Source organism: Urocitellus parryii, chromosome 8 (assembly GCF_045843805.1).
Source record: "Urocitellus parryii isolate mUroPar1 chromosome 8, mUroPar1.hap1, whole genome shotgun sequence".
Classification (NCBI taxonomy): domain Eukaryota; kingdom Metazoa; phylum Chordata; class Mammalia; order Rodentia; family Sciuridae; genus Urocitellus; species Urocitellus parryii.
The window spans coordinates 11673445-11692145 of record NC_135538.1 but is presented as its reverse complement, the minus strand read 5'-3'; the positions used below and the strand labels follow the sequence as shown (position 1 = coordinate 11692145).

The following is an 18701-nucleotide window of genomic DNA, read 5'->3' as shown; positions in this document are numbered from 1 at the left end:
ATGGTACTCTGTATGAAGGTGGTATAAATGTGAAGTGCTTTGATATTATCTTAAATCCTTTTACCTGGTTTCTCCAGACAAAATAAGTAACACGATACCATTCACAATTGCTTCATGGAGATTGACACAAGATGATGTTTTATTCATTATTCAAACTAGACTTTATTCCTAGTCTGAAAAGGAAGTACATGATAAGTGTTAAAGACAGCCTGGAGCCAGATGAAACCCATTCATGAAGGAAGCTCAGAAGCTTTCAGACCACCAGGTGGCACAGTAGAGCTTAAATATGGAAGTTAAATATTGAGAGTGTGTAATGTGTATAATGGAGAAAAAAGGCTACATGTAGAGTTGGTGACTCTGTACCACATGCAGGCAATAGATGAGGCTGATGGTTGCTTTTAGTACTCTCCTGTCATTTTGACTTGAGGCTTTAGGATTCTATATGTTTACATATGTACCCTGCAGCCTCAGAAACGTATGTGCCTTTTGTTCCAGTATGAGAGGTTTTTAATGAAGAAAAACAACAGTGGTATTCACAGGCCTGAGTAAACTTCTCAGTGTTGAAAATGTATAGGGTGGGAGAAAGAATGTGTATTTGTACATTTTTCTTTTGAGAAATTATGTGGTGGGAAATTCCCAATTTTGAGGTCTGTAGAACCTGAGATTATTCACATCTACTTTAGTTATGGGAAGCCACTTAAAGTTACATTCAACCAATATATAAAGAGACAGCGTTTGCTGTAATGGTAAGTATATTCTACCATCAGATTTGTTTTACCTTAATTTTATCATTAAATGCATCCCTTGCATTTAATGATAAAATCATTTAGAGAAAAATTTTCCTAGAAATGATTATTTGTCTATTCTTTCTTACATAAAATTTGAGCTCTTTTATAGTTTTAAACTCAGCAAATTATATAGTCTTTGTGTGTGTGTGTGCACGTGCGCACGCTAGGGATTGAACCCAGGAGCACTTAACCACTAAGCCATGTCCCCAGTTCTTTTATTTATTTATTTATTTTTAATTTTGAAACAGGGTCTTGCTAAATTGCTGAGAGTCTCTCTAAGTTGCTGTTGCTGGCTTTGAATTTGCAATCCTCCTCCCTCACCTCCCAGACTGTTAGGATTATAGGCATGTGCCACTATGCCTGGTTTATAGTCTTTTTTTTTCTACTTTGATTTTAATGGGCCTGCTGAACAATGATAAATTTGAAAAGAACATTTAAAATCTGAATTCCTGTCTTTTTTTTTTTTTTCCTAGATGAGGCACTTGGAACCCAGTCACTATGGCCTTCAACTTCGAAAATTAGTTGATGAGAGCTTCGAATGCTATATTCCTGCGCTGGGTGAATACATGCAAGAACAGGTGAGTGCATTAACTTTAGGAAAGGGAATCTGAATCATATCTGAGGCCTTTTGGGTTTGAAAAATCTAATTTTGAGGGAAAATGGCTTAAATTTCGCACCTGGTTTGGAAATGTCCCTCGTCTAAAGTGTAGTTTGTTGATAGCTTTCTTGTTTTATTATGGAAAAAAAAAAAGTCAAGAATAATCCAAGGTACCATAATATCAAACCTCTGATTTTGTTGTTTCTGCCGTTTGCAGGTTTATGATGAAATAGAAGTCTTTCCACTAAACATTTATGATGTGCAGCTCACGAAGACGGGGAGTGTGTCTGACTTTGGTAAGTGCAGGGAGCTCTGTGCCTTGCTGGTCCCCACCCCCCATCTTTGGACCTTGTTGTTTTATGTTCACGTTTTCAGAGAATGACAGTAGATTCTGAACTTCCTTTCTCTTTTTTTACATTACTATTTACATTAGTAGAATAAAATATGTCAATATTTGGGAACAAGGCCTGAGTAATGAAAGGAATGAATATGAACACTGATGAGTAGCCACAGTAATAACACTGAATTTACCAGGAGGCAAGTGTTCAAGGAAATACTGTCAGTGGGTTGGGGAAGTGGAGGGGCGAGGTGAATTCAACTTTTCTTTTCATTCCCAGGGTTTGCAGTCACAGCCCAGGTGGATGAGCACCAGCATCTCAGCCGGATATTTATCAGTGACGTTCTCCCTGATGGCTTGGCATACGGGGGAGGTCCGTGTGGCACCATGTCTGTTCTCTCTAACTCTCAAACTGTAGAAATGTGGTCTACTTTGTGCAATTTTTTTGTTTTGTTTTGTCAAAAAATGGTTTCTCCTGCAATTTTAAAGAAAATAAACTTAAGAGTTTAGTTGAAAATGCATGTGTATATAGACACAGAAAGCTTGTGTGCATGCGCATGTACATTTTAAAAGAGAGAGCATGCGTCCACGTGTACAGATGGAGGGAGAGAGTATGAGAGGCAGGCAGACACAGATAAAGCAAACTCCATTTCCCAGGGCATTTGCCCTCAGAACATTCATCAATCAGTGGCTCTGCAAATTGTGTCATGTCAGAACTCTTCCCTCTAGTGCTGTGGCTACTGTAAGATGTGGTTCTTTCTCTGAGGAAAGCAACAGGCAAAACCATCCCTCAGGGTACACAGTTTGAGTTTGCAGCCTTCAAGATATTTCAGTAACCTGTTTTCTTCCTGTTTCCCTATGCTGCTGCTCAGGATTGAGAAAGGGCAATGAAATCATGACCTTAAACGGGGAAGCTGTGTCTGATCTTGACCTCAAGCAGATGGAGGCCCTGTTTTCTGAGAAGAGCGTTGGACTCACTTTGATTGCCCGGCCTCTGGACACAAAAGCAACCCTGTGTACTTCCTGGTCGGACAGTGACCTGTTCTCCAGGGACCAGAAGGGTCTGCTGCCCTCTCCCAACCAGTCCCAACTGCTGGAGGAATTCCTGGACAACTTTAAAAAGAATACAGCAAATGGTAAGTCTGCGTGCGCTTCCTTCTTACTGGCTGGTATTTTTTCTCAGGCTGATACATTGTTGCAAACTCGGATGATACAAACTTTTCAAAGAATCCTTCCTAAGAGAAGAACACAGATGCCAACTGGAATAGAGTCCATGCATTTTTGTAGTTATGGTGCTTTCCTGAAAATAGAAAGTAATTTTTTATACCTTTATTTTATTTATTTTACTAATGTGGTGCAGAGCATCAAACCCAGTGCCTCACCTGTGCTAGGCAAGTGCTCTACCACTAAACCACTACCTCAGACCCTAAATTAATAATTTTTGCACAGAATATTCTTTAAAATTGCAGACTCTTTAAACTCACCCACGGTATTTAGTACTATTTAGTACCACAGTTGCCTGTCATGGAAGGCAGGTGAAGGCCTGCATAAAAGCTGAGGTTGAGGGCTTTTCCTTACTCTGTTGGGTCTAGAGCAGGCCCCTGTTGAGCACTTTACTGGCTCTTGTAGCAGCCAAAGTGGTTCATTTCTGGTCAGATGCTTTCTCAGTAAGCAGGAAACTTTCAACATAGGTTGTGAATTTCAAAACTTTGCGAAGGCCTAAAACTGAAAAATTTGATGCCAGTGTATTTTTCTCAAGGTAAAATTTCCATCTGAGGAAATCACCCCAAAGCTTAAATTTCTGAAGTTATTGCTCATGCATATTGCCTATGCTGCAATTTAATGGATTAGAGGCTCCAACTATTTGGGAACATGAGAGGTAGCACTCTGTGTCCCTGAGGTCAAGCTTCAGAGGAGCCCAAGACAGGGTCCTCATCCTGGGAACACAATACTTAACTAAAATGACAATGTATTTCAATCGAAGCCTTGGCATGATTACCAAAAATGAATGAAAAACCCCAAAGAAAAGCTGTTAGGATGGATGTAATTATAAAGCAAGTTTATTAGGTCACTTTTGGAATTAAAAAATCAGATTGTAAGATTTGTGATTCAGTAAGATACCTAATGCTTTCCCCTCCTCTCGTGGGGTTTTCTTCCCATTTAAAATGCTATTAAATTGACTATTGGGATATAAAAGGGAGCATCATAAAACAAAAAGTTATGATGGAACTCGTTAATTACGTGCCATATTAGGCCATCACTCAACCTGCTGGCTGCTGTCACAAGCCTGAGTGTTCCACATAATCTGTGCGTGTGTCGCTTTGCTGGATTCATTACTCTGGAGGGATGTGTGCACTTCCTGTGTTATACCTCTGTGCGTTTTATCACAATAAGGAATCACTGAAGAGTCTATTATACTGTTGATACTTTCATAAGTGAATTCCTATAGAAAGCAGCAAAAGGGTCGAATTTACCTTTTTTTTTTTTTAAAAAATAGAATGAAGCAGGTGAGGTAGGCTTGCCTACCACTTTCTGCAAGGAAACAGGATGGAAAGGTGGTCCTGGGTGTGTCAGATGGCCGCTCTAGTCCTTGTCCTAAGAGCCTTTCTGGTGGTCTAGATTTTGGTAACTTCCCCGAGGAGCTGTGAGCACAGGTCACTTGGCTAGCCAGCCGAAGCGGGGCTTGTCCACGGCTGGCCTTACCGCTGGTGCCCGTCTACATGGCTACAGTGCCCATGTGTACAGATTTCTTCCCTGGACGGGGCTTCCCCACCAGCCAGGGAGAGCCACTAGCCCCTTCCTTCCTGGTTTCCTGGTGGGACTGTGTTCCTTGGAGGGTGACAGCATCCCAGGCAGTGTGCCATCCCTTCTGCCCTAGGTGGTGGTGTTTGTCCCCTTTCCTGAGCTCCAGGTGACTGTTCCATAGTAATGTGCTTGTGTTGGAGAGAAAACGGCCACAGGGGCCAGTTCTCCACACACTTTGCAAACATGATTATTTTTCTTTCTTTTTGGGATAGTTACCTCACTTGGGAAGGAAGTTAACGGCCTGTGAATGAACACTTCAGAAGGAAACCTATTCATTCTGAAGGTAGCTGGGTGGATGTAAAATAGGGGGTGGGCAGGTAAGAAATTGAAAGAGAAAAGAAAGAGCAAACTTCTCATTCGTACATAACATCTCTGCGTTAAAAGAAGCCTGCGTGCGTGGCATTTCTGAGAGGGGCTGTGAGGACAAATGTGCAGCCCAGTGAGAGTGGGGCTTGAGTCTGGTTTGGGGGGCCTGGTGGGGGGTGCTACCCCTCTTCCTCCTCCCTTGCAGAGGCTCCATGCTGTTCTTCGAGTGGCCCCTGGGGGGCGCCCCGGTGCACACAGAGATGCCTCACACTGTTCATGGGCTTCTGCCAGTTTCTCTCTGCTGCTCTGGGGACCACCTGCCACATAAACACCTATAACCACCCCTTGTCTGAAACCCTGATTCTCCCGCTTCCCTCGCCTTCGCAGCTTAACATTTTATTGAAACTTACTTTGATTTGCTTTTGCAGTGAAGCAGAAAACAGTAATCCTGTTTTCTTTCTTAAAAAAAAAATAAATTGGCACAGATAAAAACTTAAATGCCTTTGAAAACCAGTTATTAACACAATTCTGGTTTATGCTTAGCAGTGGTCATTTCTAGATGGTGTCTGGGTACTTGGGAAGAGGGAAGGACAGTTCTGCTTCCTTGTCTAGAAAGGCCAGTTCTCTGTCTGTCAAGGACTCCCTGAAAGAGAAGACCTGTTTTATAAGAATATCAAAAGATGGAGGAGGAAGAAAGCACTAACTGGTTGTTTGGTCATATTTGGAATATTTACTGACCTCCTCCCTATTGAGTGTTTGAATGTGTGAGGTCCTGGGGAAAAGCTACATGGAGCTTAGGGCTTTTGGTCTATTTTGGGTTTTGGTCAGATATCCAGACATTTATGTTGGTTAACCTTAGTCTCTTGATTAGGTTTGAGTAGAGGGGGAAAAAAATTATCTGTCTCTATCTGTGTCTAAAAGAAGTGTTAGTCACAGTGACATGAGAGCCAGGGAAGTGGCTGTGGGTTGCTGTTTAGGCTCTGTGTTTTTTTTTTTTTTTTTAAAGAAAAGATGGGTTCTACTGGTATCGAAGGCTGCTTGATCTGTATGGATAACATTCAGGGAAATGGGTCTCAAACTCCACAGTGAATGAGACTTGCTTGATGGGTCCTGCTATGAGAGCACCTCCTTCAGGTGATTTGGAGCAGTGCAGGCTCCACTTTTAGCTAACCAGGGTGGGCCCCCCAATGGCCACCCCTGGTCAGTGTGTGCACTCACACTGCCTCATGGCCAGTAGTCTACAGGAGGCAAGCCTGGACCTAAGCAGCCCCTCTCTTTGAGTTCTTAAAAATTGAAGGAGATTATAGCAAAAGGTAACTGTTGTGCTCAGGTGGGGTGTTCTCTCGGTTAGGAAATATGTGCCTCAAACTGCCACCACTGTCCTGTAGTGGTCAGAAAGCAGCAAGTGGATTGGTTAACTCGCCTCACTTGCTGCTCAGCCCTTGCTCAGGAGACTGTTCTACTCAGTAGGTAAGTCCACCAAGAAGCAGAGGATTCCCAGTCACCAGCTTCCCTTCCTGACGTCCTCACTGACCAGATTCTGAGAACTGACCTGTGTTCCACAGGAAGTTCCTTTGCCCCCTAAGAAGTGAAGGGCTCTTTGATTTTTGCCTTTAATTCCTGTTCTGATAGTCATAGGAAGAGGGAATGTCCATGAGCTGTATCTGACTTGAGCTGAAATATCATCTGTGAAGACTTTTTATAGGGAGAACTAATTTCACCACTGGAATTCCCCCGAGGGAATTTTAGTTATTTTAGTGCCAACAAGGCCACCATTGATGGGACCCGGTGTTCCAGGCCTGTTTATGCTGGATTCCTGTTCATGAGCTTTTATGAGTTAGGCGTGAAAATCCCTTTTCTAGTGTTTGCCATCCTTTGAACAATTCCAGCAGCTTTCAGGGAAGTCTCATTGGACACAGAGTTCCTGAACAAGGTCCTTATGTCAACACTGGACTCGTGGCTTGGACGCATGCTCTTGATGCCTTGGTGTAGCGTAGGGGTGTGTTTAACGGGAGATGAAATGGAAAAGGCCAGTGCAGACCCAGCGAATGTGTCCCCAGTGGTGAAGGTTCCTCTCGAGCCCCAGGCTCCCTTTGAACCTCTCTCCTTTTGAGAAGAAGCCACTTAGACGTGAGTTTGCTCTCCTGGATGCCTTGCTCCTGGGGATGTGTGTGTCCACGGTACAGCTTTCCACCAGGGGAAAGTCTTACAGAGCTGGCTGTGATGGGGCCAGGCCACTCATTTCCTGTTTGTGAGAGTGAGGGCATTTTGTTTAGGATGACTAATAGCATTTAGCTTGGAGAACACACTGTTTGTGTGTAAAACCACTATTCCTGAGTCTGTCTGGCTGACACCCTCGACTCCAAGATATAAAAACATATTAGTGTTCCTAAAGAAGGGAGGTGCATTTTTATTTATTTATTTTTTTAAAAAAGCTGATTGGGAAATATCGGTTTTGTCAGGACTTGGAACTTTGGTCTCAGATTAAGTCGTTCCTTAGAAACATTCTGAAAGGAAGTTTCAGTGCTGTGCATCACCAGAATGGAGTATGTGGCTTTCTGTTAGCTGTGGAGAGAACAAAGATCTTGGGGACTCCTTCCCTTGCTGAATTTTGTTGGGGAGTCTGATTCCCTTTTTCTCACTCTTGCCATTCACTTATTTGACCTTGGTATGTAAGGATGAATTCATTGTATAATCTCAAGAAACTTGCAGTTGAGTGGAAATACTTGTGAATAATAAAATACATTAAAAATCAAAACTTTTTTTTTAAAGAGAGAGTGAGAGAGGAGAGAGAGAGAATTTTTTTTTAAAGAGAGTGAGAGAGGAGAGAGAGAGAGAGAGAGAGAGAGAGAGAGAGAGAGAGAATTTTTAATATTTATTTTCTAGTTCTCGGTGGACACAACATCTTTGTTGGTATGTGGTGCTGAGGATCGAACCCGGGTTGCACGCATGTCAGGCGAGTACGCTACCCCAGCCCAAAAATCAAAACTTTTGTGGTGAAGAGAACAGGGGTCGGAGGTGGGATTTGACCTTGGCATGTGAAGATGAGTTAGAGGGCGGAGGAGTGCACAGTTGAGGACTGGACTCGCAGCATGAGCGCCCAAGAGAGATTTCTAGAGGGGATGGCATTTGATCTGGGCACTGCTGACGCACAGGTTCTGCGCCCAGAGGAGGCAAGGGAGTCTCCCACGGAGCCGGTGGCCTGCACAGAGGTGGCAGGCAGAGCTCCTGGGAAAAGGCGGGTCAGACTGCTGGGCAGCTTGTGGGATTTACAGGAGACTGTGGCGCCATCTGGAAAACCCCACCACCTTCCCTGCCCCTGCTGGAGTTCAGAGGACTCATCTGGTCCTTTGATGACCTCTGGAGTGTGGTTTGAAAACCCACACCAGCCTATCAGCTCTGTTTTCTCATACTATGGCTTCATTCCTGCGGGTCTTATTGTTTTTAATGATTGGAAGTCCCCTGAAAACTAATAAAAATGATTTGGGGAAAAGAGTGAATGAGTGAATGACTGTAAGTTCCCTGTAAAGCCCAAGCACGTGTCAGCATTGGGAAGCCATAGATACTGATGGTCAGTCCTCACGGGTCACCTCTAGGGGTATAGCAGACACAATAATGTCCTGTGGCCTGCACTGGGATGGCTAGTAGTGAGGCGATGCCCCTCAGTAAGGAGGGTGGGGCAGTGCTGTGGCCAGGGCAGAAGCTGTCCAGAGTTTGCCAGCATTTTTAGTAAAAGCCAGCTTTGTGTTCTTTCTCTGACCATTAAGTGCAAATACACCATTTAGGTGAAAAGCTAAGGAACCTTCCTTGGAAGGGCAGTGTGTGGAGCATTCGAAGCGTGCCACTTTTAGAGAGATCTGAGCCTTCTTGATGCCCTGCCTCGTCTCCTGTGCACACAGAGTGAGCCAGACCTCTGTAGCGTGTAGTTCTCTGAGTCCAGGCTGGCTGAATCCTCATAGCCTGTTGCATAAGGAAAAGAAAAAGCAGCCCCTCTATTCCTGTGGATGTTCAAGCTCTGGCTGCCAAATGATGCTCATCTGTATTTCCACCTTGGATCCTCTTCTTTTGTATTGGGCTAAAAAAAAGGATTATATTCCTGACTCTGTTCCTCCCTATGAAGGGATTAAACCATCCAGAATGACCACATCCTGGTAGCTCCTTTTTAGCTCACTCTATTAGAGATAACTGTTTGATTGACAGCATCCTCTGTTTTTTTGGATTGGTAATACACGTGCATGGTATGAAATCCCAGCAGTGTAGAAGGTTGAACAGCCACACCAAGTGCCCTGGGATTGGGTAGCACAATGGTTAAAAGCATGGACATTAACCAGACATCCTGGGTTCAAGTCCTGGCTCAGGCTCTTCTGCTTCCTGGATGTGTGGCTTCGGGCAAGTCACGTGACCCCTCTGTGCAGAGTTACAGCAACTGTAAAGTGGTCTGGGATTTTTGTGGGGTTAGTGAGGAAACAGGAGGAAAACACTAGGTGGTGCTGGCACATGGCTACAGTTTGTGTGTTAAAGAAAGTGGATTAATTCCTCCTGCTTTGTTCTCAGCCCCTGAGGTTCTCCTTCAGGGCAGTTGTTGTACGGGGAATGGTGGGGTGTTTTCTGCTTTGGTTTTATAGCACTACCTTAGTATGTGACTGTGGTAGGCAGAACGAGGGCCTCCTTCAAAGTGCCCAGACCCTAATCCTCAGAACAGCAAATGTGGCAGCAGGGACTTACGTGGAACAAGGAGCTTTGTGGATGGGAGGAAGTGAGGGGCCCGAGAAGAGGCATTACTCTGGGTTATCTGGGTGGCGCAGAGTCCACCCAGGAGGGAGCAGGAAGGCCAGAGCCAGGGGCTGTGCCCTGTGGTCAGTGTGACCACGAGCCATGCCCTGCAGGCGGCCTCTGGAAGTTGGTACTTGAAAGGAGAGAAACAGTTTCCCTGCGTGGATCCAGGCGTCCAGAGGGAACCCAGCCCCACCGGCCTTGGCCTTCCGACCTCCAGAACTGTAAGGTAACCCCCCGTTTGTGGTTGTGTCGAGTGCTGTGTTGGATGGCAGAGATGCAAAAATGGAGGAAACACAGCCCTACCTTCAGGTGCTGGGCTGCAGGTGTCATGGGCACCGACACCCACTGTAGCGACCACCTGGTTTCAACAAACTTGGTGGGCTCCTTCTGGATCCTATACTGCTAGGGATTATTGAGGACCCCAAAGAGCCCTAGTTACATAGCTGTTTATTGTATTAGAAATTTAAACTGAGAAGAATCTCAAAAATACTTCTTAAATTTTAAACTTGCAATGAACCCATTTCATGAAATGTTTTTTCAAACCAAAAAAAAAAAAAAAAAGTTGTGAGAAGAGTAGGTTTGTGGGGCTGGGGACGTGGCTCAAGCGGTAGCGCTCGCCTGGCATGCGTGCGGCCCGGGTTCGATCCTCAGCACCACATACAGACAAAGATGTTGTGTCCGCCGAGAACTAAAAAATAAATATTAAAAAATTCTCTCTCTCTCTCTCCCCCCCCCCTCTCTCACTCTCTCTAAAAAAAAAAAAAAAAAAAAAAAAGAGTAGGTTTGTTCTACAGTTTTGCAAACCTCTTGATCATGTATCTTCCCGGAGGACCACTGGACTCTCAATTGGTTTCCTTGTGCCATTTGTTGCCATGCATTGTTCTGGTGGCACTGTTTGAAGATGGTCCAGTCTCACCCAGACGTATGCACTCAGGAAGGAGTATTGTAATAGCCCTTTCTGATAATTGTGGAGGCTGTTTTTGATATTACACCAAAACTGAAGAAGTAGTCCTTCAAAGTTAGTTGCAACGTGGCATCTGAGAAGGAGTTAGTGGACTTTTCTTCGTGGTCACGAACATCCAGTAGGTCATCTTGCAGTTGGAATGGATCTTTTACTCATACATTATTTTACAGCATACATTTGTTTATTTGAAAAACATGGGCTCACTGAGTTATGTGGCTCTCAAGTATGGATGTCTTATTACTCTGTATTAAAAAATTCACATCAAATCTCATTGGAAAAGTCTTTAAATATTGGGGAGCTGTCACACTCATAGTGGCAGATACAAAGTTGCCAAGAATCTAATTTTTGCCTGAAAGTTTGTATTATATCTGCGAATACTGTCAGTTGTTTTCTTAGAAGGCTCACTCTGTTCATTTTAAAGGAAATATTCTCAATTAATTGTATTTTTAAAATTTTTTTTAGTTGTTGATAGACCTTTATTTTATTTATTTATATGCAGTGCTGAAAACTGAACTCAGTGCCTCACACACGCAGGCAAGTCCACTACCACTGAGCCCCAGCCCCAGCCCCCAATTAGTTGTATTTTTAAGTACAAATCACGTTTCACGAGTTCAGTCTGAAACTCAGTTGTCCAAGTGCTTTTCCTCACAACCACCCACGTCCCTCCCTTGGCCTGTGGCAGAGAGCTGTGTGCACTTCTCAGCTGCGTTCTAAGGGTCGAGATGTAGAAAGCTTCTTAATTCGTGCAGCTTCATTGGGGAAATTCCATTCTTAAGTGAAACTGGAATACTTCTCAGACTGAGCACGTGGCGGTGAAGAATGCAGTGACGCCTAGGACAGATTGAAGTCATTGCCACTTCTGAGGGAGGGTCTCCTTTATGTTGGACTCTGAAGCATGAAGGGGGTAGAGGAGGAGGTTGAGGAAGTGGGGAGGGAGCTGGGAGCCTGGCTGTGGGGAAGAGTGTGAGATTGTAGGACTAGAGTCTGGTGCCAACCGGAAGGGGAAGGGCAGCCCGATGGGCTTCCAGGGCTAGGAAGTTGGGCAGAGAAGCCCGGTGAGATTCTCAGGGCTGGTCACATTTGTATGTAAGCAAGACAGGCCACTCTGGTGCCAGTGCTGGGAAGGGCATAGGAGCTGCTCCAGCCACATGGAGAGACAACAGAGGCCTGGATTGGGGTGGGAGGTGGGAGCTTCATGTGGCAGGGTGCCCTGCCCGTCCTCCACCAGAGCCTATAGGTAGGCAGCGGGGCTTGCCCTCCCTCAACAGGTACTCTTTGAGCATCCATAACTCCGCAGCACACAAGCAGAACCACTCAATAAATATTTGCTGGAACATTTCATCAATAATAAATAAAGAATATGGAAACGACAGCACTGAGATGTGAAAAAGAGGCCACAGTCCCCAGCTCTTCACCATTCAGCATCCTGCCCTCACGGTACGGGAACAACTATGCTGCCTCCCAACTGTGGTCTGTTTAAAGTGTAGAAAACCAGACTTGTAGCCAAGAAGGGCATCCTGGCTTTGTTTATTCCTTGAGGTTTAATCTGTGGTGTAAATAATTTGACTGAATTTATTTATTTCTTCTTTTTTTTTTTTTTGAAGTTGGGAAATGAACTTTTGTCCTTATTTCTGAATTCAAGGCCTTCCTTTAGGTCCATGAAGCACATGCAGCCCCTCACCCCCACAGTAGGCTGCATTACCTGCAGAGAGCACCCTCAGCCCCAGCTGAGAAACTGGTGGTCTCTGGAAAACACATATTTGCCTTCTTTAACTTTTCTTTCAGGCATTCGCTTAACAGCTATTTAATGACTAGCTATTGTGTGGCAGGGACTGTTGTAATAAAAGTGTACAGTCAACAAAACAGGTTAAAAGAAATTCTTACACATTTTAGTGCAGGAAATAGAAGATAGGCAAAAGCATAATAAATAAATTAAGTAGTGTACTAACAGGGAATTTCCAAGTGGAATGGAGAAGTTGGATCAGGGCAGCAAGGAACTGGAGTAGGGACTGGGGGGTGACATTGTAAATCCAGCAGACTTCAGGAGAACTAGAGGCACATTGGAACAAAGGCTTGAAGGAGGCAAGGGATGGAGCCCTGGGAACATCTGGGAGCAAACTCTCCAGCAAAGGACAATGGCAAGTCTCTGAGATGATTGGCCAGGACATTGGGACACTGTGCTAAGTCTCTCTGATGCATGTCTCACCTACCTTCAAGATAATTTTTAAATGGCTTGTAGTGAAAGTCCATCTAGAAAAATTCCACAAAATTGATCAAAATTAGCAACATAGAATGATAGATTTGAGTGACAACTTGCCGACTTTAAAGATTTTCACTCCTTGTATAAAGCAAACACACATTTGTTTGTAAAAATAAATAAATAAATAAACTTTGAAATACAGTTGCAGGGCATCAGTTTCTTTCAGACAATTCAGTAATGATCTGTTGTATCTTATAAATTTATTTCTGATGCTACCGTAATCACCTATGATCATTTGTAAGTTATCCATTTACAAATCCTTTTTTTTTGGGGGGGGGGTCATTAGCCTCTTTAATATAAAATGAAGAAAATGACAAAGTTCAAATTAACCAATTTTGTTACTTCTTGGTAGCTCTAGAAAATTTCTTTGGAAATAGACATGTGACATTGTTAGCAAAATTATTGTGCATTATCTTCTCCAAGGACAGCTAGAGCCCTGGCAGAAGATACACAATAATTTGAATGGAAGGACGTGTTATCGTCCACTGCTTCACTTACCTTTCCAACTCACTGTTCCCTCCTGAATCGCCAGCTGTGAATTGAATTCCGACTTCATGTTTTTGTGGATGAATGACCCTGTCAGGCTTCTACGAACTTTAGGTGTCTTTTCGTGGTAGTATCAGCAAAATTTTCTGAGTGTTCATTAGACTTCATCATTTTTATTTTATAAAAATGAGGGGAAGAAGGGACTATAAATGTTGGTAAGAAGCCTAAGTTTAGTACTCATGGCTTAAATGCCAGCCGTCAGGTGGGCCCTGGCCAGCAAGCCTTCAGCACACCATGGTTGTCCTTCAGTCTTGTGGAGGTCAGTTTGACTTAGCTGAGAAAGGAGACTAAGAGGTGTGACAGGGTGTTTCAAGGTGAGATGGGAGGTAGATTTCATGAGTCTTTGAGGAATCCAAGATTGGGATTTGGCAGACTCTCTACTCACCTCTGCACTTGTCTTTTAGGACTGTGTTCTGTGAAATACAGGGGCTGCCCGCAGGTGGAGAGTCCTGGGCTCTCCCCGTTTTGAGCTCTGAAAGGACTCTGCTGTGTACGGGACGGAGGAGTTAGCACCTACTGCTTACATATTTACCTATTGCCAAAAATCCCGTGAACACGGGGACTTGGTAGAAGCCAGAGATGTTTGAGATGCGGCGCTAGCACACTTCTCGGTCAGTTGCAGGTGTTGAGTAAATAGTGACAACCAAAGGGAAGGTGTCAGGGCTGTCGCTGAGAGCAGGCTGCGGGCATAAGCAGAATCCCCGCCGCACACTTTGAGGCTCCTGGTCTCTTCCTTGATCTACTGCAGGGAGAGTGTGGGATGTGACTGAGGTCTCCGCTTACTTCAGCACATGGAGGGGACTCTGAGCCGGCCTTTGGCTGTGCTGGGCTGGGAACGGGATGCTCTGGCTCTGAAGAGCCTTACCACACATCCCAGTAGTCTGAGAGTCCAGCCAGGGTCCCACATCTGTCCTGTTTGCAATTGCAGTGGGTTGATTGGTGTTTATGATCTAGATAAAGTGAAAACCACGACTAAAAAGGAACAGGAACGTCTGTGTCACCAGGCTAGGTCAGAACTGATAGTGAGATGCATTTTCATTGTGAAAGGCTAGGTCCACAGGAATCATGTCTGGACTCTCATCCCCGGCTTTGTTCTGTGTGAGCTGGGGCAGCTGGATCTGATTTCCATTACTGCAATTCCTAACAAGGGACTGGACAAGACAGTTTGGTCTTTCATTTTTCTCTCTCTAAAATTCATCTATTTCGTACGATTAACATAACAATTTAATGACTGCAGGAATGCTCATTTCTTAGGAAAGGTTATAAAGTGAAAAAAAAAAAAAGCAATGTAATGGATCAAGAATTCCATTTAGTTTTGTAGGCATCTCTTTACCTCTTTAAATAGAGTCAGGTCTTGACTGCTGTGAAGAAGGTGTTTGTTAGGGCTCTGGAATAATAGCAGGCTGTCTCAATATAAAGATCACAGAGAGCCTTAAAAGCACTAATTACCCCTTGCTTCACCCTGATGGAGCAGAGATGTTATTATCATTTCACTCTCACAGCTGGGTAAATCAAGGCACAGGGACACGGGAAGTCCCTGGGAACTTGGAGAAGGTCACAGTCAGTCTCGGGGAAGGACAGTCCTGTAATGCCTTGCTTTTCCCTCCACATGGGGAAATGTCTGGATTTTAACCTTGTCTTTTTTTTTTTTTTTGTCTCCTTTTAAATATTTCTCTATTAATGCACATAGAGTAAAACCCACTAATAATTTGCCCTTTCGTAGAACGAATTTAGATTTGACTGAATTCATGATGGCCCTTGTCATCTCATCTCCGTTCTTGTCTGGGGATTGGGGGTGGCGATTAGGAACTGCCTGCCTTGTGATGGCTGGTGAAAGATGAGTTGCTTGTAGTGATATTTTCACTATCTTTATTGTTGTGCAGTGTGTGTGTGTGTGTGTGTGTGTGAGAGAGAGAGAGAGAGAGACTGGGATTTGTACTGAGTCTCCCACATGCTAGGCAAGTGTTCTGCCACTGAGCTACATTCCCAGCCCTTTTGTGACAGGGCTTCACTAAGTTGCCCAGGCTGAGTTCCAACTTGTGATCCTCTAGCTTTGGCCTCCTGAGAAGCTGGGATTACAGGTGTGCACCACTGTGCCTGGCTTTGGAAGAATGATCTGTCCCCCTAGCTCCTGGAAACCACACATCTACTCTATGGATTGGCCAATTCTAGGCATTTTGTCTACCTGGAATTGTACTGTAGGTGGCCTGTCCGGTCGGATTTCTTTCACTTAGTGTGATGTTGTCTGGGCCCCTCCGTGTTGTGGCATGAGTCAGTACTGCATTCCTGTTTGGCCACCCTTTCATGTGGTAGACCAGTAGCACTCACTGAAAACAGGATGGCTCAGCTTTCCTTTTCCCATAGCAACGTTCTCAAGAGGGAACTCATGCATACTTTTTTCTGTCGTTTTTTTTTTTTTCTTCCTTGTATCTTTGAATAGAATTCTAAGTAAGTTGTTCATAAGAGTTTTATACCAAAACTCCACTTTATTAAAATCCTTTAAGTGTCTGAAATACGGTGTTGTCTGTGATACACCCCTGAATATAATAAGCATGGCATTTGGTGACCCTCCCAACTCTGGAGAGTGTCAGTGTCTGGTGATACCAAGACCTTGGCTGAAGATCTCCTTTGTCATGGTCTTTGTCATGGGGGCCCTGATGAGGGAAAGTGGGAGGTTCTCCTTTTGGGGGGGCTGAATACTCTGCCTGGGTCACAGCCAGAGCTGCCTGTAGAACAAGGATGTGGGTGTTATCCAGAGTCTTCTGCCACGGTCCTCAGAGGAGCTGTATGCTGCAGTCAGCCAGGGAGGTGACCGGCAGCACATTCGGACCCTGATGGCACTTGCCGAGCTCCTGCTCCTCTTTTGACTCTAAGAGTATTTATCACAAGATAGTGAATCCAATCATGGCGGCCTGTTATTAAGAAACATTTTCTACTGGCATTTCCCTCCGTTTATCACCAAAATTGAACTGGCTTTGTCAAGAACATCATCACCTGGATTGTGACCTCAGGTTAAGTGAACTTGAGAGATTTTTGAAATTTCCTTTTTTTTTTTTTTTTTTTTCTGGTATGGTATTTATGCTATGATAGAATTTACTTCTCTGCAAACTTGACCATGACATTTGGTCTTCTCCTTTGAGTTTCCTAGCCTCAAGAAGAAGAAGAATGCAGAGTCCTAGATAAGGTCAGATTGATTTTTACCTATATTGGAGGATGTAATTTTAACTGGTGATCTTTTGGTTAACAGTACAGTTTAGGACTTGATTAACTTTGTGGCCAAATCAGTTGTTTTTCCTCTCACAGAACAGTTCATCTATTATTTCCAGGATTTCATTTAAACAGATTTATTTCATTGTGTCTTGCCGACTGATAAGAGAGATTTGCCTGTGTGACAGAGTGCAGCAAATACCATTAGTGAAAGGTGTCACCAACCACTGCATTTTAAAGTAAGAGCATGAATAGAATTCAGGGAAATCAGTATTAATTAAAAATAAGCATTACTGCACCCAGTTTGCACATTTAAATTTAAAAATTGGGAGGCTCTAAGCCTCTTTGCAAAGGAACTCACTGTTCAGTGTGCTCTTTGTACCATAACCATGTTGTGAGCATTTATGCAGAGTTTTGTAGCAACGGGTGAAGCTTGGAGAACTGAACAAGAGGTTTAAATTTATACTTAGAAAATGTTGATATTCCTCAACTGGACTTTGATTTAGCAAGATATTTATCTTCTCTTAAAACTGCACTTGTATTTAAAGGAAGGAAGAAATCAGAATAATTTCTAGGTTTGTTTTCTGATCTAACTTTCTTTGATTCTCTACAAGCTGTTCATTTATGGAATTGCCCAGTGGAAATTCTAAGAAATTGAAAAATCAAATAGATTAAGAGCAGAATTCACACAAACTATGTTATCTAAATGTGAGAACATAGTGGAATTAAGTATTAGTCACTGATGCATGACCAATGCCACAGTGGATTATGTAATTGAAAACTTAAACCATTTAGAATTCACTTTTAGCTTCTTTGATATTATTTAAAAATTGTTTCCACTTTCTTTATGGAAGCGTATCCTGATTTTCACTTCACAGGGGGGGGTGGGTTCTAAGGATTGATGATTTAATCAATGATACTATTTTTGAACCTCAGATGAGAGGTCCAGCTGAACATGATGTGTTGCTGGTCTGGATGTTGTATTTTTACTGTGGTAGTGAGCATTCTTTCTCTTGCTTGCAGGGCCAGGATACTAATGCTCAGTGGGTCGCTGCTCTCAGCTGGGTGCTTTTGGTGCATTTTGGGTTCTCTGATGCCACTGGACTCTCCCAGAGAGAAAGTTGAGGCCCTGGCCAGGGGGAGAGGCAGAGACAGGTCCCAGAGAAGGTGGCATTGCCAACCACATGACGTCTTGGAAGTTTGTGGGTCTGGTTTGGGGGATATGTGTGCATAGTGATCTGAGCCAAGAGCCAGCTTCCCCCACAGCTGGAAGGTGCTTTGAATTTTCTAGAAGTGCAACAGACCAACAAGTCAAGGGAAGCGTGTCCTTTGTTTTGTTCAGAACTTTACATAGAGTTTTCCCCTCTTTGGAAAATTGAGTCCTGATGGTGACCTCCAGGACACCTGGCTGTGGGTGATGTGACAGAGCATGACTCTGTGTCTGTGATTCTCTGCCGTGTTCACGGTGGGCCACTTCCACACGGGTTCTGGAGTGGTTGGGTCCGTTCTTTGCACATTGAAACACATATTTTATAAAATCAAAAATTACTTTTCATATATTTTTCTCCCTGTGTTACTGCTGGGACAGCATATTTTTTTTTGTGTGTGGGTGTGTATATTTTGTTTTAATGAAAACACATGTGGAGGTAGATTATATTAAATGTGATTTTTATTCCAGGGTAGTATAAGCATATAGTATCAAAAAGGGAGCTCTGGATCCGATAGTATGGACAAACAGTGTGCTATAATATATACCTTGAAACATCGAAAAAACAGTTGAAAAACAGCTTCCAGGGCGTCCGTGGCAGAGCATGTGCATCGCATGCATGAAGCCCTGGGTTTAATTCCCAGCACCAGGAAAAAAAAAAAATTTCCCCCCTCTCCTGGCCCAGCCTTTTCCTCGCTGTCCCAGGAATCCTCAGTTCACGGAGGGACGCGGAGCTTCTCTTGACACCGCGGCTCCTGTCTTATTCTGTTCGTGCTGCTGTAACAAACACCTCGGGTGATCTCTGGGCAGACCTCCCTGGCTGCAGCTCTGGAGGGGGAGGTCCCACCCTGAGGCACTGGTGGGTCTGGCGATTCTGATCCAGATGGTGCCTGCGCTCTGCATTCCC

At 44.0% G+C, this 18701-nt stretch overlaps 1 protein-coding gene across 2 annotated transcripts in view; it reads left to right on the top strand.

The window, feature by feature from the left end:
• The window catches only part of Tiam2 (TIAM Rac1 associated GEF 2), a 129061-nt gene that overhangs the window by 67219 nt on the left and 43141 nt on the right, over positions 1 to 18701 (top strand). For both annotated transcript variants that reach the window (XM_026393814.2, XM_026393813.2), the window contains exons 11-14: positions 1262 to 1366; positions 1604 to 1682; positions 2004 to 2096; positions 2596 to 2859. In XM_026393814.2, the coding sequence (XP_026249599.2) occupies positions 1262 to 1366; positions 1604 to 1682; positions 2004 to 2096; positions 2596 to 2859 (541 nt within the window). The remainder of the gene's footprint in view (positions 1 to 1261; positions 1367 to 1603; positions 1683 to 2003; positions 2097 to 2595; positions 2860 to 18701) is intronic.